This window comes from Phocoena sinus, chromosome 5, assembly GCF_008692025.1.
Source record: "Phocoena sinus isolate mPhoSin1 chromosome 5, mPhoSin1.pri, whole genome shotgun sequence".
Taxonomy (NCBI): Eukaryota; Metazoa; Chordata; class Mammalia; order Artiodactyla; family Phocoenidae; genus Phocoena; species Phocoena sinus.
The window spans coordinates 119,669,447-119,692,029 of record NC_045767.1 but is presented as its reverse complement, the minus strand read 5'-3'; the positions used below and the strand labels follow the sequence as shown (position 1 = coordinate 119,692,029).

At 38.7% G+C, this 22,583-nt stretch overlaps 1 protein-coding gene across 9 annotated transcripts in view; it reads right to left on the bottom strand.

Annotated features, from left to right (window-relative positions):
• The window catches only part of MANBA (mannosidase beta), a 152,790-nt gene that overhangs the window by 58,550 nt on the left and 71,657 nt on the right, over nucleotides 1-22,583 (bottom strand). For all 9 annotated transcript variants that reach the window (XR_004349994.1, XR_004349995.1, XR_004349993.1 and 6 more), the window contains 2 exons: nucleotides 21,755-21,973; nucleotides 15,146-15,310 (listed from right to left, as the gene is read on the bottom strand). Coding sequence is in view for 1 of the 9 variants with exons in the window: in XM_032632653.1 (XP_032488544.1) it covers nucleotides 15,146-15,310; nucleotides 21,755-21,973 (384 nt within the window). In the remaining 8 variants the exon portion in view is untranslated. The remainder of the gene's footprint in view (nucleotides 1-15,145; nucleotides 15,311-21,754; nucleotides 21,974-22,583) is intronic.

Below are 22,583 nucleotides of genomic sequence, written 5' to 3'. Positions count from 1 at the left end.
AAAGAGAGGTGTGTGATGTTAGGAGCCTGGATAGGAGGGGAAATGGGTCTAGCTGAGGAGGGAGATTGGCCTCGAAGTACAGGAAAGAGAAAAAGATAGAGGGCAGAACCCTGCAGCCAGAGAGGACACACGTGGTGAAAGGAGAATGCACAGCAAAGAACTGAAAGAAGGCCAAGGCAGCCTGAACTCAGAAAGCCGGGAGCAATGGCAGCAAGGCTGGTGGGGATGCAGAGGCCAGACCTGGGAAGGTTTGGGATGTATCCTAAAGGCAACTGGAAGTCACAGAAAGCTTTTAAGCTAAAGGGTGAAGTGATCAGACTTGCATTTGCAACAGGCGCCTCTGACCGCTGAAAGGAGTCAGGGGACTAGAGGGCATTCGGGGAGACCATTTAGAAATCTATTATAATCTTCTAGGCAAGAGATGATGTTAGCTGTGAGCAGGTAAAGAAATGCCCTTTCCATTCAGGAACCAGACCACTGGGAGCACAGCCGTGATAACAGGCAGATAACAGTCTAAAGAAAGTAAGAATCTCACGAACAGAGTGGCAAGGGTGCCAAGCTCAAAATGACCACAGGATACTCTCTGAATGTATTAGTCTAGCACTAAGTCAAGGAGTGAAATACGAAAAACAGGCCTAAGAACTATGATCTATAACCGTCAAGTTAATCTGCAATTATGAGACACGCTAGGACCTGGGACGCCCTACCAGAGTGCTTGCACCTGGACAAACGTCTCCTCAAGCAACAGAACGCAAAGAAACTATACAGGACTAAAACCAACTGCACACACGCACAGCGGGAGCAAATTATGAACAATAAGATACAAAAAGGCCACAAACCAACTGCCATTTCCGAGGTGTCAGAAGCAAAAGCAGGGTACTGCGCGTGATTCCTGCACGCAGCACCACCAAGGGGCGCGCAGACCACCTAAACTACACCTCCCAGCCAAGCCACCAGTCCACCTCCAGCCTCACCCCTTTAAGGAGCCAGGGAACCAACAGCACCTGTTACTTGTTTTCGCTCCCTCATGCTGCAGCAGGAGTCCTGATAAAGTCTTGCCTGAAATTCTCCTCTGGCCTCTTATCAATTTCTACGGATTAAGAGTCCAAGGACCCAGGTGAGTAACAATTAGACTCAGGATCTCTAATCAAGTTCCTTCTAAAAATACCAATCTCGTCTGAACTAAAGAAGAAAGAGATTTATCTACTTCTAGGCCTGGATAGCTAGGCACAGGGAAATCAAGTCCCTTGATTAAGCGTTCACATGTTTGTCTAGTTATTGTACAAAATCAGTGTTGTGGAGCGATTTCTAGAAAGTTCAGTGAAGGTAAAGCAGCCAATTGAAATCTTAGTAGAAACAGATCTGAGGGCAGCACCAATTATCAACGCATGCCCATTAGAGATTTAACCTCACATCAGCATGGGAAGTAACCTTTGTATTTGTTTTTAAAATTTGATAATATCTGAACTTATTTAAATCACCTCAGCCCTCAAATAACGTCCCCACCAACCAAGCTAAAATTGGCCCATGGGCACAAAATCAAGCCAGCCACAGTCCCTGCCCTGCAGCACACACACCCGAGGCACTGAACAACAAGAAGTCTCTGTTCTCATCCTAAGATTCCTGAAAAATCAGCTAAGGCTTTATGGACGGTGTGTAAAGGGATCACAGGAGGAGAAGATGAGGAAGCCCTCATCACACCAATAAGGAACACATGGGGAGAGGTATTCTGATCACCAGACACTCCAGAGGGGCTAGCCCAGCCCTGACAGGCCAAGCACGGGCATCAAATGGCGACCACCATGGACACTCCACTTTGGGTGTTGGCCAACAATTCTGGAACTTCCAGGATCTGAAGTATCTCCAAAGCCCGGGCCATTCCTGATACACCAAGGAAGCCAAAGGACCTGCAATATTCTGCTGTGGGACTTGGCTCAGCGTGGACCCACGAGTAGAATGGAGGGAGGGGCGTCACTCAAGAAGTTTGGGACTGGAATCTGTTTCCTTGGATCCAGATTTATAAAACAGGGTGAACAGGAGAAAAGTAAAAATCGGAATTTTGAGGTGGGGAACAAAACATCAGTGTATACCAGAGTAGGAAATTAAGTCACCTCTTTCAGGCAAAAATAAAAACTTCTAGGACAAAGTCATATCTATTGAAACAGTCATGCTTGTGCTTAGTTGGATCTAACCTAAAGGACAATTAGATATTTACTGATGGCTTGGTGGAGGTGACCTGCATTTTCTTCATGGTGAATTTAAGCTTCTTTTCAGGGGGAAAAAGTCTGATGAGTGGCAAATTTTTTACAATGCTCCAAATTCCTGCCTGATCTTTGTTAACATATACTGTAACTCATATACGTTTATAATTTTGTATTCTACTCTCACTTAATTTTCACTTGTACATTTCCATGTGATGCCCTGGCATTTTCTATATATCTCTGTGCTCTAAATGGTTCCACAGTTATACCATAGTTTGATGAATCATTCTCCAATAATTATTCGGCATTTGAATGGTTTGCAGATTTTTTCTTTAAATACAAGAGCAAAGAATATTTTATGTCCAAATTAATTTCTTTGCCTCTTCTGTTGTCTCTTTTGATAATAATATATGACACATTTTAAAGTCCTTGTTGCATGTTGCTATATTAGGTTCCAGTCAAGAGGCTGCCATAAACTGCTAGCCTCCAGGCAGAACTCAGCCCCACGCAGGTTTTAATTGGCTCACAGAGCTGGTGCTTTTTGTTTCTTCTTGTTGTCGTTTAATGTCTTAAGTCAGGGCCTGTATGCTCCATTTTGCCACAATCCCCAGTATTCAGACTCTCATCCATTTAAATTACCCGCCTGGTCCCTACAAACATTTGAGTTTTCAGTCCCTGAACTATTTCAATTCTCAGAACTACCTGCAAAAAATATTTAAAATATTTATTTCCGTATATCTATTCTAACAATTTCCCAGCTGTAATTTTTTTTCTGTGTGTGTGGTATGCGGGCCTCTCACTGCTGTGGCCTCTCCCGTTGCGGAGCACAGGCTCCGGACACGCAGGCTCAGTGGCCATGGCTCACGGGCCCAGCCGCTCCGCGGCATGTGGGATCCTCCCGGACCGGGGCACGAACCCGTGTCCCCTGCATCGGCAGGCGGACTCTCAACCACTGTGCCACCAGGGAAGCCCTCCTAGCTGTAATTTGCCTTTTCTGGTTTAATAGGTAAACATTAGCGATCCTTTTAAACTTAAAAAAATGTTTAAGGCAAGCAGGACTCCTAAGCCTTGCTAGGAATGAAAGGAAAAGAGCACTAGGCAAGCTCTAACTAGTAGCCTATCACACCTGAATTTAGTGTGAAAGTGATAACCAAGGCTCTTCAGTGCTCCGGGTTCTGGCACGTGCACCATGCAGTACCCTCCACAGGCGGATGGTGCCATGCCTATAACATGGATCTGGGTTTATCCAAACCAGTGGGTGCCAGTTAGGGCTAATGAATGACACCTCTGTTCATAAAAATGCAGAAGCCCACTATCCATCTTTAAGGGAAAATGTACAATCCTACTTCCCTGGGGAAAAAAAATCTCTGCAACTGCCTCTTTCCCTTTAAAAACTACCTGTATTTACATATTCATGCATCTTTTCCTAAAGAAAGCAATCTTTATATATGAGAAGGATAAATGCTTAGTCATTTCCTAGGTTACTCAGTCCCACTGTTAGCAGACAAATCTAATTTTAGTTCCAAAATATGCCTATTTTCAGCAGCTTGCTTGATTACACTTATGAAATCAGTCCCTTTAGAGAAACATGGTATGGGAAAAAGAAATTGGACCAGGACACCAAGACCTAGGTTCCAATTCTAGCTCTGCCACTGTGATGAAGGTTGCTGTCTACAAAAACCCATTCTCCCCTTCCTCCAGAGTGATAGAGTTGTAGCTGGGCTACATGCTCAGAACCACACCCTCTACCCTTGGAACTAGGAGAAGCCATGTGATAAGTTCTCCTGATACGATGGTATTTATATACTTTATTTACTTAAAATTATCCTGACAATAAGAATCTTCCAATAAAGCCATTTTTTAACTGGATATAATTCATACTATACAATTCACTCTTTTACAATTTATAATTCATTGGTTTTTAGTGTAGTCACAGGTTGTGCAACTCTCACCACTACCTCATTCCAGAATGTTTGCATCATCACCCTCTAAAATCTGAACTGGTTCATCTGTCCCTGCTCATTCTTCTCTCTCCTCTGCTTCTGGAAGCCACTCATCTACATTCTGTCTCTATGGATTTGCCTATTCTGGACATTTCACATAAGTGGAATAATACAGTATATAGCCTTTTGTGACTGGCTTCCTTCAGTTAGCCTTAAGTTTTCAAGGTTCACCCATGTTGTATTATGTACCAGTATTTCAAACCTTTTTATTCTGCTGAATACTATTTCATTGTATGGATATGCCACATTTTGTTTATCCACTTATTGGCTAATAAACATTTGGATTGTTTTAACTTTTTGGCTATTATGAACATTTATACACAACTTTTTGTGTGAACATGTTTTCAATTTTCTTGGATATATACCTAAGAGTAGAATTTCTGTGTCCTATGGTAACTGTTTAACTTTTTAAGAAACTGACAAACTTTTCCACAGTAGCTGTACCATTTTACATTCCCACTAGCAACATTTGAGGTTTCTAATTTCTCCACATCATTACTGTGACGGTTAACTTTATGTGTGAACTTGACTGGGTTAAGGGATGCCTACATGGCTGGTAAACACTATTTCTGGGTGTGTCTGTGGGGATGTTTTTGGTGATTCAATAGACTGCGTAAAGAAGGTCCGTCCTCACCAGTGTGTGAGCATCATCAAGTTGCCTGATGGCCTGAATCAAACAAAAGGGGAGGAAGGGTGAATTCTCTCTCTCTTCTTGAGCTGGGACACAGCTTCTTTTACCCTCCGACACTGGAGCTCCTGGTTCTTGGTCCCTGGAACTCTGGGACTTACACCAATGGCCCCTCAGTTCTCAGGCCTCAAGACTCAAACTGAATTATACCACCGGCTTTCCTGGTTCTCCTTCTTGCAGATGGCAGACTGTAGGATTTCTCGGCCTCTGTAACCATTTCAGCCAATTCCTATAACAACTTTCCTCTTTTATATGTCTACATATATCATATTGATTCTGCTTCTCTGGAGAATCCTGACCAATACACTTACCAATACTTGTTATTTTCTTTTTTTTTTTTTTAATTCTAGATATCCTAGTGGACATGAGTGGTATCTCATGTGGTTTTGATTTGCATTTCCCTAGTGACTAATAATGTGCATCTTTTCATGTACCTATTGGTCATTTTCTTTGGAGAAATGTCTCTTCAAATCTTTTGCCCATTTGTAAATTAGGTTGTCTTCATTATTGAGTTGTAAGAGTTCTTAATATATTCTGGACATTAGATCCTTATTAGACATATGACTCGCAAATTTTTTCTCCCATCCTGTGGATCATCTTTTCACTTTTGTGATAGTGTCCTTTGACACACAAAAGTTTTTGATTTTGATGAAGTCCAATTTATTTTTTTCTTCAGTTGCTTGTGCTTTGGTGTCATATCTAAGAAACTGTTACCTAATCAAACTTCACAAAGATTTACACCTATGTTTTCTTCTAAGAGTTTCATACATTTGGATCTTTAATCCATTTTAATTTTTGTATACGGTGTGAGGTAGAGGTCCAAATTCATTCTCCGACATGTGTACATTCAGTTATTCTAGCACGATTTGTTCAAAACACTATTCTTTCTCCATTTTATTGTCTTGGCACCCTTGTAGAAAATCAATCGACCATAGATGTATGTGTTTATTTCTGGACTCTCAAGTCTTTTTTTTTTTGTTTTTGTTTCTGTTTTTTTGTTTTTTTTTGCAGTACGCGGGCCCCTCACTGCTGTGGCCTCTCCCATTGTGGAGCACAGGCTCCGGATGCGCAGGCTCAGTGGCCATGGCTCACGGGCCCAGCCTTTCCGCGGCATGTGGGATCTTCCCGGACCGGGGCACGAACCCATGTCCCCTGCACCGGCAGGCAGACTCTCAACCACTGCGCCACCAGGGAAGCCCTCAAGTCTTTTTAATCAATCTGTATGTCTGTCCTTATGCCAGTACCACACTGCCTTGATTACTATAGCTTTGTAGTAAGTTTTAAAAGCAGGAAGTGTTTTAAACTTGTTCTTCTTTTTCAAGATTGTTTTGACTATTCTTAGTGCCTTGCATTTCTATATAAATTTTAGGATCACTTTGCCCATTTCTCCAAAGACGGTAGTAGGAATTTTGATAGGAGCTGTGTTGAATCTGTAGATCAATTTGGGGAGTTCTGCTATCTGTGATCTGACACAATATTAAGTCTTCCAATCCATGAACACAGAATGTCTTTCCATTTCCTTAATTTCCATCAGTAATGTTTTGTAGTTTTCAGTGTGCAAGTCTTATGTCTCTTTAGTTTAAATATGTTCCAAAGTATTATATACTTTCTGATATTATTGTTCACTTAAGTTCATTTTCAAACTTTTTATTGCTTAAAATAGAACTGATATTTGTATATTGATCCTATATCAATAGGACTTTAGCAAAGTTGCTAAATTCTTAGTTCTAATAGGTTTTTAGGTAGATTTTTTTATGGTTTTCTATATATAAGATCATTCATCAGCAGATATCATTTTACATCTTTCTTTCCAATCTGGATGCCTTTTATTTCATTTTCTTGCCTAATTGTGCTGACTAGAATCTCCAGTACAATGCTGAATAGAAGTGACAAGAGCACGCATCCTTGTCTTGTTCCTGATCTTAGGGGGAAAGCTCTCTTTCTTTCACTATTAAATATGATATTAGCTATGGGTTCTTCACAGATGCTCTTTTTCAGGTCAAGGAAGCTCCTTTCTATTCCCAGTTTGTTGAATTTTCTTATCATGAAAGGGTGTTGGATTTGGGCTAGTGCTTTTCCTTCATCTATTGAGATTATCATGTAGTTGTTTTTCCTTTATTCTATTAATATGGTGTATTACATTGATTGACATTCATATGTTGAACTAGCCCTGCATTCCTGAGATAAATCCCACTTGACTGTGATATATAAACCTTTTTATATGCTGCTGGATTTGGATTATTATTTCGCTGAAGACTTCCTTCTGTCTATATTCATAAGGGATATTGGTCTGTAGTGTACTTTTCTTGATATGTCTTTGTCCAGTTTTAGTATCAGGATAACAATGCCTTCACAGAATGAGTTAGGAAGTGATTTTGCCTCTTCTATTTTTTTGAAGAGTTTGTGAAGGGTTGTGTTAATTCTTCCTTAAACGTTTTTTAGAATTCACTAGTGAAGCCATCTTTGAGGGAAGTTTTTGAATTACTAACTCAATCTCTTTAGTTGTTAAAGGTCTATTCATATTGTCTATTTCTTCTTGAGTCAGGTTTCATAGTTTGTGTCTTTCTAGGAATTTGTCCATTTCATTTAGGATATATCACTTGTCACAGAATTGTTTACAGTATTCCCTTATCACCCTTTTTATTTCTGTAAGGTCAATAGTAATGTTCCCTCTTTCATTCCTGATTTAGTAAATTGAGTCTCCTCGCTTATTTTCTTGGCCAAGCTAGCTAAATGTTTTTCAATTTTGTTGATCTTTTCGAAGAATTAACTTTTGGCTTTGTTCATATTCTCTATTGTGCCAAATTTCTGAAGTCTTCTTTACTTAACTGTTAAAAATTGATGTTATAATTCAACCAACCACCTCAGTAGTTATAGAATTTCCCTTATCTCAATTGCGAAGAGATTTAATATTATAGTTTTAAAAGCAGAAACCTGCTCCATTCATTGCCCTGAGAACTTGGGAAAAATACTTAACCTTTCTGAGCCTCTGTTTCCTCATGTCTAAAATGGAAACAGTAACAGAGATGGCTAGAGATGTTAGATTACATGAGAAGGTATACAAGGCACCTTCCTGCCCCAGGGCCAGGTGTCTGAGTAGACACGCAAAGAATGCTAATTGCCTGCTTGACTGTTAAATTACGTGATGCATATAAATATAATACACTAATGTATAATATACGATGTTACTAATCTTACCTTCATTCCCCTCCTTTACCCACCCTACCCCCAACTTACAAGCTCAGCATGGCCTGGATCCCCATCACATCTCAGTGCTGTTTACCAAACAAGACACTGTTCCAGGGTAGAAGGTGTCATCAACACCTGAGCCTACAGCATAGCCTGCTTTTTTTTTCTTAGTTCTTATGATCAAGTAACTTGCAACATGGGTAGATAAAATGGATCCCTAAAGACTCTGAGTCTCTCAAGGACATCCCCAAACTTCTAGCCCTCATTACATGCTCAACAAATATGTGAAGAATAAATGAAAGCACTAGAGGGGGCTATAAGCTAAGGGGTTAGTAACGACTGTCCATAGCCCAGCTTCCTCTCTAGGACGCTGGCAACAGATTTGTTAGTGTAGACAGTCCTCAAACTAAGCAGCGCGGTCTTTGTGACACAGCTTAAGAGAGTGTGCCTACAGACCTACTAGAGAATGGACTTGAGGATATGGGGAGGGGGAAGGGTAAGCTGTGACAAAGCGAGAGAGAGGATATACACTACCAAATGTAAGGTAGATAGCTAGTGGGAAGCAGCCGCATAGCACAGGGAGATCAGCTCGGTGCTTTGTGACCTCCTGGAGGGGTGGGATAGGGAGGGTGGGAGGGAGGGAGATGCAAGAGGGAAGAGATATGGGAACATATGTATATGTATAACTGATTCACTTTGTTATAAAGCAGAAACTAACACACCATTGTAAAGCAATTATACTCCAATAAAGAAGTAAAAAAAAAAAAAAAGAGTGTGCCTAGGTATGTAGGTTATTTGGAATACAATACAACAGGTTAAAGTAGGAGAATGAAAGGTAGGGCAAGATTATTTTGGAATATTAGAAGAATTAAAGAGGTAAGAGCCTAAGTGATACCTTTGTGGTTGTAAGATAAAGAGAAGCTAGGGAAGGATCTAAATGTAAAGAAACTTACTTTCTCTGCCAAGATCTTTCTGAAAGTTGCACACAAAATAAATTGCTTAACAGAATGTCTTAAAAAGTGGCACACAGGCAAGTTCTTCAGAACAGTATGACAGATTATGAGAACAAGATCAGGGGCTGGAAGTGGGAACAGAGAAAATGGACCAAAGAAAGGTTTTACTTCTTATACACAGGTGAAAGATGATTGTTCTAGTATCAAAGTAGTAAGGGGAAAAAACTTGTTACCCTAACGTTTCCTGTCTGTACTCAGTCAGGAAAGTCCAACACGGAAAACAAACAACAAAAGAAATCATAATTCTGATTTCTTTCATCTCAGATCCCATCTAGTATATCAAAAAGTCCCAAGGTAGAATCAACAAGGACAAGTCCAATTCCCAGCCAATGCCTGATAGGACGCTCATGCTTAAAGGATCAGACAAAAGCCATCACCAACAAAAACCGCCAATAAATAATCCCACTTCTACACCAGCTCCTGACTGTGTACCTCTGATGCTCATGAGTTCAGAAAGAACAATTATTTCTGTTAGTTCTTTGAATGCGGTTTGGGGAAGTAGAATAAAGTAACGGTAGGGCTTCCCCGGTGGCGCAGTGGTTGAGAGTCCGCCTGCCGATGCAGGGAATGCGGGTTCGTGCCCCGGTCCGGGAAGATCCCACATGCCGCGGAGCGGCTGGGCCCGTGAGCCATGGCCGCTGAGCCTGCGCGTCCGGAGCCTGTGTTCCGCAACGGGAGAGGCCACAACAGTGAGAGACCCGCGTACCGCAAAAAAAAAAAAAAAAAGTAACGGTAATAAAACGAACAGCCGGGAGGAGAAAAGCCAGCATGAAAAACAACAGCTGAAAAGGTTCACACATGCACACGTGTGTGCAAATAAGGATCATCCTATTTCATGTATCAAAACTGAGACACTTTTATAGAATATTGGCTACAAAAAACTAATAAGGATGAACTGCAACACTTTAAAAGGAACAGATATCAACAGAATCCTTAAACTTGTATTCTATGAGGTAAGTTTATAAATTACATATTACATAGGAAAAACTTCCTGAATTGATAATATTATAGTTGAAAATTTTAAATTCTCATCAGTTTATCACCTTCCAAAAAAAGAGTCTTTTGGCTGACAGTTTTCTGTTCAACTTCCATCCAGGGTTTTGTGTTTTCATACAGGAGAAAACTGAGGAGAGTGAGCGTGAGTTTGTATAAAAACTGGTACATTCTCAGATGCTAAGATGCAAAAATTAAAATGTGATGTTTAACACATTACTGCAGATCATATGATTGGGAACAGGCTCTTACCTTCTCTCTCAGAACCTAAAACAAGTTTAGCAAAAATACCACACAAATAAGCAGTGGTTCTCAAATAGTCTTAATGTGTGTGTATTCACAGGTTCATGAAATATAATAAAAACATTAAAATAATTTTATATTAATTTCACTTAACTTTAATGAATTTTCCCCAACTCTAATATTAAAAACATTAAAAGAACTTAAATTTTAATGGCAAAAGTTACTGGTTTCCCTATCAAAAATTTTTGTTTTATTTTTACATATCTAGCATTTACAACTAAAGTACATTTTTATAAAAACTGGCATCTTGATGTATATGGGTCTGAAATGATACTTCACCTTTGATTTTTAATTTGAATTAATGAGACCATGATAGATTTTTTTTTAATTTTACTTTTAAACCATTTTAGTGTGCTATTATATCTGTTCTAGTACTCTGAGTCACTTTGGTTTTAAAAACTACCTATTTATTTATGGTGCCATGTCAAGAATTTCTTAATGTTAAAAAATACTGTATGTATGTGACGACATAACAAACCAGAACAGTTCCTAGATCGGGGAGGGTTCGGATTAGCGTTTACTAAGAGGGCAAGAAGAACTGAACTTTGTACTTCAAAAGGAGATTTTGGTTTTATGAGGTGCTGGTCATATAAGTTGTTTATTTTTATTTCATCAAAGCCTGGCAGGTATTTGCATTCCAATTTACCTTACAAGGAAGCTTCTTTTCTAAACATTAGTTTTTTAAATGGGTGATGAATTAATTCCACAGGAAATGACATTATAAACATTAGTTTTCCTTTGAGATAAAATAATACAACCCAAACTTTCTGAAGTTAAGGGTGACGCATAATATTACAACTTGTTGTATGTTGTGTTTGTAAAGGTTCCCTAAACTATTAAAATTCAGGCAATTTGTGTAAATTGCAAAAGCAGAAACTGTGATGTTTGCTTAGTAGTATGTTGTGTTAGAATTCTTTTTGGAGGTGTATGTTATACACATAGCAAGCTATTATTCAGACTTGCTCATCCTGTATTTTTTAAATAGGAGATACAGCATCCCAAGTCATTTTTAGTTCAGTTAGCCTGCAAAGACTTCATCTCTCTCCCCAAATTCTCTCTTCCAAGCCTTCTTTGTCATCTATGTGCAGTTAAGGTGGAAATGTTTACAGACCTTAGTTTGTAAACTAAAAGTGAACTTAATTTCCATTGTTCCCTTACATCCACCATTGGCAGTAGCCAAAGCTAGCTATATAGTTTAACAGGAGAGACCATGTTCTGCCATGACGAACCGTGGTGCTGCCAGTGGAGTTTTTTCCCCTTTTGATGGTTTTAGTTAAGCTACTAAATGGATATACACAAGCAGTTGAGTTTACACCAAAACTATGAAATGGTATTTCCCGTCTATGTCCGTGCCTCTTCAAACTTGGACGTGTGGGTTTTTAAAATCATTTTTCACTTCCTTGTCAATCTCTTATAGTGTTCTAATGATGAGAGGGATTCAAATAAAACTAAATACCTTTGAATATCCCTTCCCCTCTCACACACTGAAGGCTGTGGAGGAACTAGACTATTTCCTGTTGCCAAGACATGCTTAGACACCAGAGTTTTCTTTACTTGGCAGCATGCTACCCCCAGCCTCACCCACACCACCTAATTTAAGAGGGTCCTGACCTCAACCTCTACTGAGACGTAAAGGTAAACTCTCCTCCCTCCAGGTTTTTTGAGCAGTTTTTTGGCACTTCACCAGTAGCCCTCATTTTTACATGTGCTGTTGTAAACTTCTTAAGGACAGGGATGACGTCTTGGTGATTTTTGTGCTTCCACCTCAACCCTGGCAGCTAGCCCACTGTCTGGAACAAATCAGGTGTTTAATGTCTGTCAAACTAAATGGAATAAAGGGTTTCTACTAGCAACAGCATTTCTCATGCCTCAGTTGTGTAAGCTGGTTGTTTGTGTTTGGTTTCCTCTGCAAATATGTATGTTTATCACCCACCCAATAATTTAAATTATTTTTTTAAGTTTTGTTTTCTTTCCTTCAGATACTACCCCATGGCCAATTAGCTCTAGAAAATGTAGTTGCCACCAATGAAATGATTATCCCAAACTCTGCCCCTGGTTATACTTCGCCAAACTGAAATTTGAATTTTCTCAATAAATTGGTCATGTCTGAAAAAAAATATAAATTGTAAACATTAAGATAAAAATATTATCCAAGATTCAGGTCAATATTTTCTTTAAAAGTTAAACATAAATTTACCATATAGCTCAGCAATTTCACTCATATATTTCTACTCAAGAGGAGTGAAAATATAGGTACAAAGATGTGTATGCAAATATTCATAGCAGTGTTATTCATAATAGTCAAAAATTGGAAATAATCCAAATGTCCATCAACTGATGAATAGATAAGTAAAACATGATATATCCATACAACAGAATATTATTTAGCAAGAAAGAGAAATGAAGCACAGATATATGGCTATAACATGGAAGAACTTCAAAAACATTATGCTTGGTGAAAGAAGCCACATACCAAAGATCACATATTATATGATTCCAGTTATATGAAATGTTGAGACAAGTAAAATCTATAGAAACAGAAAGCAAATTAATGTTTGCCTGGGACTGAAAGTGAGAAAGGAGAGTGACTACAAATGGGCAAGAGGGGGGACTTCCCTGGTGGCGCAGTGGTTAAGAATCCGCCTGCCAATGCAGGGGACACAGGCTTGAGCCCTGGTCCGGGAAGATCCCACATGCCGCAGAGCAACTAAGCCCATGCGCCACAACTACTGAGCCTGTGCACCACAACTACAGATCCTGTGTGCCACAACTAATAAAGCCCATCTGCCTAGAGCCCGTGCTCCGCAACAAGAGAAGCCACCGCAATGAGAAGCCTGTGCACTGCAATGAAGAGTAGCCCCCGCTCGCCGCAACTAGAGAAAGCCCATGCACAGCAACGAAGACCCAATGCAGCCAAAAATTTAAACATTAATAAATAAATAAATAAATTTATTTTTAAAAAATGGGCAAGAGGGATCTTTTTGGAATGTCAGAAATGTTCGACCATCACTACATTATGGTGATGGTCGCATGACTCAATAAATATACTAAAAATCACTTGATTGTACACTTAAAACAAGTGAATTTTATGGTATGTCAATTACATCTCAGTAGAGCTGCTTAAACATAATCTACTAAGGTACACAATATAATATGAACAGATCTTAAGTGTACAACTCAGTGAATTTTAACATATGTATACACCCATGTAACCAGTACCCAGATCAAGATACAAAACTTTTTTAGCAGGCCAGAGTTTCCCTCTACCCTTTTCTAATCAGAATGCACCATCTTCCTCCACAAGAGTGGTTGCCATTAACTTGTTCTATATCATCTGGACTCATTTTGTCTATAGTGAAACTACAATGTTTCTTTTGCTCAACATAATGTCTGTAATATTCATCAAGGTTGAAGCTGATAGCAGTAGCTCATTCTTTTTTATTGTTGTGGAGTATCCCATTGTATAAATATTCCACAATTTGTTTGTAAATTCTTCTGTTAAAGAACATTTAGGTTGTTTCCAGTTTGGGGCTATTATGAGTAAAGCTGCAATGAACATTATTTTAGATGTCTGTTGGCAGACGTATGCACTCCTTTTTCTTGGGTACCTAGCTAAGAGTAGAAATGCTGATTCATGAAGAAAGCAAATGTTTAACTTGGGTAGAAACTGCCATAAGATTTTCCAAACTGTTTAAACAAATTTCCACTCCTACTAACAATGTCTAAAAGTCCCAGCTGTCCCACCTCCTCACCAATAGTTGGTATTGTCAATCTTTCTAATTTTAGCCATTCTGCTAAAATTACATTCTGTACATAGTGTGTAGGAGTATCCTGGCGTGGCTCTAATTTGCATTTCCTGGATTAAGAATTAAATTGAGTATATTTGCATATACTTCCTGACCATCTGGTTATCTTCTCTGATGAAGTGCCTGTTCAAGGTTTTTGTCCATTTTTTAACAGGTTATCTGTCTTTTTTCTTATTGCTTTACAGAAGTTCTTTATTCTAAATACAAATCTTTTGTCAGACATATGTACTATAAATATTGTTCCCCAATCTGTGGCTTGCATTTTCTCTCTCTTAATGGTGGCTTTGATATACAAAAGTCCATAATTTTAATGAAGTCCAATTTATCATTATTTTCTTTCATAGTCTGTATTTTTTATGTTCTGTTTAAGAAATCGTCTGTGTATGCCAAGGTCATGAAGCTTTTCTCCTAGAAACTTTATTGTATTACCTTTCCCAATTGAGTGTTTGATCACTAATCAAATTAATTTTTGTATATGGAGTCACAGTTCATTTATTTCCCATAAAGATACCCACTTGATACAGTACTGTTTATTGATAAGACTATCTTTTCCCACAGGATTGCAGTGGCATTGTGACCATAAATCAGGTGACTATATCATACATGAGTCTGTTTCTGGACTCTATTGTGTTCCATTGTCCCATTTTTTCCTTGGCAAATGCTACTGACTTAATTACTGAACCTTGATAGTAATCTTGAGCTAGGGAAGATTTTAATGTACAATTTGTTGTAGAACTTTGTGAGCTGTTCTTGTAAGAGAGACAAATGCCAAAAATTAACTATTTCAAGTCCTATATGTCATCAAATACCCATTCTGAAGCAGATAATTTTTTTTAATCAGCAAAATGAAAACCTGAATATTTTTCACCACAAAAGGCTTATAAAATCTACAGGATCTCTTCATGTTAACTGCAGGTAGCTGTTGAAGCCCAGAATAAAAATGGCTTACCTGAGTAAGATAAATAGTGTCTTTGAACTTGCGTAATTGATCTGCACTTTGGGGGAGTTTGAAGTGAAGCTCAGCCTGGTGAAGCATTTTATAGTTACCATCTGTGAAATGTTGTCTATGATGTGCAAATTTGCTTTCATAAGACCAGTCCTCTTTAGATGAAGCCTTTCAAGCAAAGAATAAGAGGTTCAGATTGGGAAGTTAGGAGTGAAACTACTTTTCTTCATACTCCTGACAAACTTGAAAAGTACTACACACATTTGCAGAGCCCAAAGCTAACAGTAATAAAATATCACTAGTAAAATGGTAAATGCTTAGCACTTGCTCATTTGCTTCTCAGTGATTACTAAATATATTTGATATATACACGTTTAATTTTGATATAGTTGAAGATACAAACCAAACAATGATACTTCTTTCCCCTAATAATAAATCTTTTTTTTTAACTTACAGAATCTTTCTTTTCCTTTGAGAAGCTATCATCAGGTCAAGTAAAAAATAAAAACAAAAATAAATAAATAAATAAAAACAAATACCACACAGGTTAGTAGTGTACCTTCTACAGGAGAAAAAAAAAAAAGCAATAATTCTGGCTTCTAGGCCCTATGATTTAATGAACTGTTAGCATTTGACAAAGATATAAGACAATTGCTGGCTACATCTGAAAATATCAGAGTTTTAAGCCAAGTTATACAGACACTTTGAAAAAACATATTCCATTCCACCCTCAAAAAACCATGAAAATTAGGAAGCTTAATAATCCCTGTTCATAAAATATGACTTAGAATTCTCAGTAATCATGCAATGCACAGACCAATCACCTTAAAAGGAAAAAGTTATTCTTTAGGAATTGATTTATACCAAAATATAAGCAACATACATTAGCCATATTTAATGTGGTAGTTTTTCCAAATTGTATTTCGTTTTTGAAAATGTTACCACCAGACAGTTTAGAGAACACCAATTACTTCTATTATTTATTTGAAACAGAGGTATGGTATTTACAGTCATCTTGTACACATTTGAGATGCGCAAACCTTTAGCAATAGTCTTCCCTTCTTTCTACGCTTCTTCCTTTTCAAAATCTGAAACACATCTCCTGGCCTCTCAGCCCTGTGGCTGCTAATAATTTAAAGGTATCCCATAATCATAAACCTGATCTGTTATGTGGGACGCTTTCTACCTTCTGATAGCTATGGTTTGAAATTCTTGTAAATTTCAGCTATAACAATGTTACCAGAGGAATTAGAAAGTGTCAGATAATGGGGCTTCCCTGGTGGTGCAGTGGTTGAGAGTCCGCCTGCCGATGCAGGGGACGTGGGTTCATGCCCCCGGTCCAGGAAGATCCCACATGTTGCGGAGCGGCTAGGCCCGTGAGCCACGGCTGCTGAGCCTGCGCGTCCGGAGCCTGTTGCTCCGCAACGGGAGAGGCCACGACAGTGAGAGGCCCATGTACGGCAAAAAAAAAAAGTGTCAGATAAGGCTGTAATTGCTTTAAGAATATTAACTCATTTAATCATCATAACAACCCCATGAGTGGGTACTATTATCACCCTATTTTACAGATGAGAAAACCAGGCACAGAAAGGTTAAGTAATTTGCCCAAGATCCAAAGCTAATTAGTGCAGTCTAGCTTCGTATAAACCATATGACTAGCATTGCCTATATTAATAGTAACAATAGCTTACGTTTTATGGGCTCATCACTATGTGTCAAGAACTGTGCTAAGTGTTTCAACGTATTAATTAACTTAATGTTTACACACCATCACATGCACACATGCATACCTGCATGTGCACACACGAACACAAACACTCCCTGAAGTATCTGCTCCTATTACCCCCAATTTACAGATGAGAACACTGAAATTCAAAAAGACTGAATAATCTTTTCAAGGCAGTATAGCTAGTGTGTGGAAGTTCTAGTATTCAAATCCTGATCTGTTCATTCCAAAACCCAATCTTTCTATTGCTGTATATTGATGATCACCTGTTGAAAATATGATTATTTTACGAAGAAGTAATGTATCCCAACCAGAGAAAGACATTTTAATATATTTGCTGAATGCATGAAAAAAAAAATGAAGATTTTACGTAAAGGTTTTCTTTTCCCAACACCTACTCAAATTCTCCACTAAGCAATGTAGTTCGAAAAGAGGCAACAATCAAATCAAGGGTTCATAATAAACAGGACTTATCTTTCCCTATTTTAAAATACAGTGTTTACTATCTTTGAATGTCATCAGGCATTTCACAAAAACATGGGAATTCCATGATTTTCGAGAGGTGAATAGAAATGCTTATAGATTTTTTTTAAAAAGGTTTAGCAATTCCTAACACTCATCTTCCTGAAATGTAGTGAAAAGAAAATAGATCAATTCTGGAGTCAGACAATAAGCCTGAATACAGATATGCTACTTACAATCTAGGGACATTGACAGAACTCTCACTATATATATATCAATATATATTGATTTCCCTCTGGGCCTCAGGGCTGGATTATTGTTAAATGATGTACCTGGTACAGAAATCTGCTCAGTAAATATTTTTGCTTCTTTCATTCCTTCTTTTCCATTCTCAGCACTTGTTCCTACCTGAGTCAGGATACTGAACTGCATCTTCTTTCACTTTGAAACAACAATGTTCCCAAAAGTTTGGGCCCACAATATGGGAGTAATAAAAAAACAAGGAGTAGAACTAAGGTTATGGCATTACTTATTAAAGTTAAAAATACAATATAACTTCAATGTAGAAGTACAGTTGTGTTCAGGTGGTGAGATTGAGGAAGATTTTTAAATTCTCTTAAAACTTTTTTAAATTCTCTTAAAACTTTTTTTGTGGTTACTTCACACAAGTGATGCAGAAGGGGGAAAACTACATGATTATTTCAATAGATGAAGAAAAAGCATTTGACAAAATCCAACACCCTTTTATGATACAAGCAGGCAACAAACTAGGAATAAAAGGGCATCTATGAAAAACCTACAGTTAATATCATACTAAATGATAAAAAGGCTTTTTCCCTAAAAACAGGAATCTCCCTGAGAAAAGGAGTGAGAAAAGATTATCTGTTCTCACCACTTCTATACTGTACTAGAGGTTCTAACCAGGGCAATTAGGCAAGAAAAGTAAACAAAAGGCACCTAGATTGGAAAGGAAAAAGTAAAGTTACCTCTATCTGCAGATGACATGCTCTTATACGTAAAGAATTCACACACACATACCCCAAAAAACAAAAAGCCATTAGAGCTAATAAATGAGTTCTACAAGGTTGCAGAATATAAGTTCAATATACAAAAATCAATTGAATATTTAGACACTAGCAATAAACAATCTGAAAATAAAATTAAGAAAATAATTCCATTTACAATAGCATCAAAAAATACTTAGGAATAAATTTAACCAAAGAAGTATATGACTTATACACTGAAAACTACAAAATAGTATGACAGAAATTAAAGATGACATCACATGTTCATAAATCAGAAGACTTAATATTGTTAAGATGGCAATTCTTTGCAAACTGATCTACAGATTCAACACAATCCCCATCAAAATCCCAGCTGACTTTTTTACAGAAACTAGCAAGGTGATCCTAAAATTCATATGGAAATGCAAGGCACCCAAAACAGTCAAAACAATCTTGAAAAGAAGAACAAGGTTGGAGAACTGACACTTCCAGCTTTCAAAACTTACTACAACAGTATAATAATGATGACAGTGGATACTAATATAAAATAGACATACACAATGGAACAGAACTGAGAATCCAGAAATAAACATTAACATTTATGGTCAATTGATTTTTGACAAAAGGGTCAGGAGAATTCAATTAGGGAAAGAATAATGTTTTCAGAAGTGGTGTTGGGACAACTGGCTATCCAAAACTGGACATCTACCTCACACCATACAAAATAATTAACTCAAAATAGACCATGTAAGAGCTAAAACTAAAAGACAGCACAGGAGTAAACTTTTGTGATCTTAACTTAGGCAATGGCTTCTTAGATACAACACCAAAGCACAAGCAATAAAAGAGAAGATTGATAAGTAGGACTTCAAAATTTTTAATTTTGTGCTTTTGGGACTTCCCTGGTGGCACAGCGGTTTCGACTCCACGCTCACAATGCAGGGGGCCCAGGTTTGATCCCTGGTCAGGGAACTGGATTCCACATGCATGCCACAACTAAGAGTTTGCATGCCACAAATAAGGAGCCCACGTGCCACACTAAGGAGTCCACCTGCCGCAACTAAGGAGCCCATATGCCGCAACTAAGACCCGACGCAACCAAATAAATAAATATTTAAAAATAAATAAATAAATAAAATTTTGTGCTTTAAATGACACTATCGAGTAAGTAAAAAGACAACCCACTAATAGGGAGAAAATGTTTGCAAATCATATAGCTATTAAAAAAATTACCATCTATATCATGGACACATAGATGGTATGTTTTTTGTAAGCTCTTACAATAAACTCTTACAACCTGATAATAAAAAGACAATCCGGGCTTCCCTGGTGGCGCAGTGATTGAGAGTCTGCCTGCTAATGCAGGGGACATGGGTTCGTGCCCCGGTCCGGGAGGATCCCACGTGCCGCGGAGCGGCTGGGCCCGTGGGCCATGGCTGCTGAGCCTGTGCGTCTGGAGAGACCACAGCAGTGAGAGGCCCGCGTACCGCAAAAAAAAAAAAAAGACAATCCAATTAAAAAGTAGGCAAGGGCTTCCCTGGTGGCGCAGTGGTTGAAAGTCCGCCTGCCAATGCAGGGGACGCGGGTTCGTGCCCCGGTCCGGGAAGATCCCACATGCCGTGGAGCGGCTGGGCCTGTGAACCATGGCCGCCGAGCCTGCACGTCTGGAGCCTCTGCTCCGCAACGGGAGAGGCCACAGCAGTGAGAGGCCCGCGTACCACAAAAAAAAAAAAAAAAAAAAAAAAAAAAGTAGGCAAAGGATTTTTGCCTGCTTTTTATTTCTCCAGATATTTCTCCAAGGAAGATATATAAAGAGCCAACAAGCACATAAAAAGATGTTCAACATGATTGGCCATCAAATAAATACAAATTTCCTGTAAACGTAAATTTCCAGGGAAATGTTAAAAAAAAAGACAAAAATGGGGAATAACAAGTGTTGACGAGGATGTGGAGAAATTGAAACCCTCGTGCATTGCTGGTGGGAATGTAAAATGGTGCAGCCACTATGGAAAGCAGTTTGGCAATTCCTTGGAATATTAAATATTAAACATAGAGTTACCATACGACCCAGCAATTCCACTCCTAGGTATATACTTAATAGAATGGAAAACATATGTTCACACAAAAACATGTACACAAATGTTAACAGCAGCATTATTCATAAGAGCCAAAAATGGGGAATAACACAAATGTATATCCACTGAAGAACGCATAAACAAAATGTGCTTTATCCATTCAATGGAATATTATTCAGCAATATAAAAGAAAGACATACTGATTCATGATACAACATGGATGACTTTTGAGAACTTTATGCTGGGTGAAAGAAGCCAGTCGCAAAAGATCACATATGTTATGATCCCAATTATAAGAAATGTACAGAACAGGCAAAAATACAGACACACAGAGCAGATTAGTGGTGCCTAGATCCGGGATGGGAGGGACAGAGAGAGCGGGAAGTGACTGCTAATACAGAGGGTACAGAGTTTCTTTGAGGTGATGTAAATATTCTAAAATTAGATCATGGTGATGGCTGCGTAACTCTGTGACTATACTGAAAACCATTAAACTGTACACATTCCATGAGTACATTGTATGGCCAGTTAGTTAGGTCTCAATAAAGCTGTTAAAAAAAAACACACAAGTCTGAAACAACCCATCTACAAAACGGAATCTTTAGGAATAGAGAAAGTGAAGTGCCATACTGAAAATCAAATACACCAACATGAAGAAAACGGAAGAGGAGGAAGAAGAGGGGAGAAAATAAAAGGAATGATATGATGTGATAACATCAGACAAAGGTTTATTTATCACATTCATTTCTCTTATTGTAGCAAACTATCCAGTTCTGAATATCTGTAAGTAATAAAACAGTTGCAGGACACATAGAAAGTAGTAAGTGAGAGTGATTTTCACATGTGATAATAACTCAGCCTTCAGTAATCACCGGCTTCCATTTAATTTTTGAATACTCTTGACGGAACATAATTAAAAGCAATATAGAAAAGTTATAATCCCCAAAATGATGACTACAAGAGTTTAGTACCCCAAAGGTTAAGGATAAAAAGTTCTTTTGTTTTTTTTGGTACGCGAGCCTCTCACTGTTGTGGCCTCTCCCGTTGCGGAGCACAGGCTCCGGACACGCAGGCTCAGTGGCCATGGCTCACGGGCCCAGCCGCTCCGCGGCACATGGGATCTTCCCGGACCGGGGCACGAACCCGTGTCCCCTGCATCGGCAGGTGGACTCTCAACCACTGCGCCCCCAGGGAAGCCCTAAAAAGTTCTTTTCTATTATCTTCTTCCTACACTTCCATTTAAATAAGAAGTAGATTTCATTTGACTTTCTGAACCACTGTTAAGGAAGTGACATACACCCATGGCCTACCATTCTGAATCACTGGGAAATCAAAGATGGCTTACCTTTTCTAAGGTACTGAAGGAAGGCCAGGACTGATATCCATATTCAGATACAAATCGAGCTTTGGGGAAAATTTTCCAATTCCAGCAATCACCAACATAGTCATAAAAATGTACGTCACCATAATTCGGGTCGTATGGGTTTTCAGAGAGCCAGCCTTCTGCAGTGGATTTAGCCCCATTTGTAGGACTGGATGTGATAAAAGGACGAGTCTGGTCTCCCTGAGTTCAGAAATAAAATGGTTTAAAAGATAAGCTTTTCACTCAGTAAAGTACAGATCACTTACTTCTTTAAAAGTAGTATCAAGTCCCAGAAATGCCAAGTAGCTGATAGAAAAATAACAGAGCCACTTACCTTCTTCTGCACTTGACAACCACCAGCAGCTTTCTGCTTTTTGCCAACCCTTCACAGCCTTTCATAATGAACTGTAGCTTATTCCTCACAGTAGCTGTTCCTAATTTTTTCAATCATGTCTTAACCCATACTTGACCTTCTACCATCGTGGGTAGTATACTGTCTGGTGCTGAATTTCTCAACCTTGGCACTAGTGACATTTGGGGCCTGGTAACTTTTGGTTTTGTGTGCGTATGCTGGGAGTGGGGGAGGTCCTATACACTCTACTAGATGCCAGTAATACCTACCCACCTGCCACGCCACCCCATAAAAAAAAGTCTACAGACATTGCCAAATGTCCCCTTGTACCTTGGGAACAAAATCACTTCCACCTGAGAAACAAAGGTCTAATGGTTTAGAATGGGCTATTGAGTCAGAGGGACATGAGTTTGAATCTCAAATTAGAACCTTATTGTTTTGGGACAGGTCTAAGCCTCA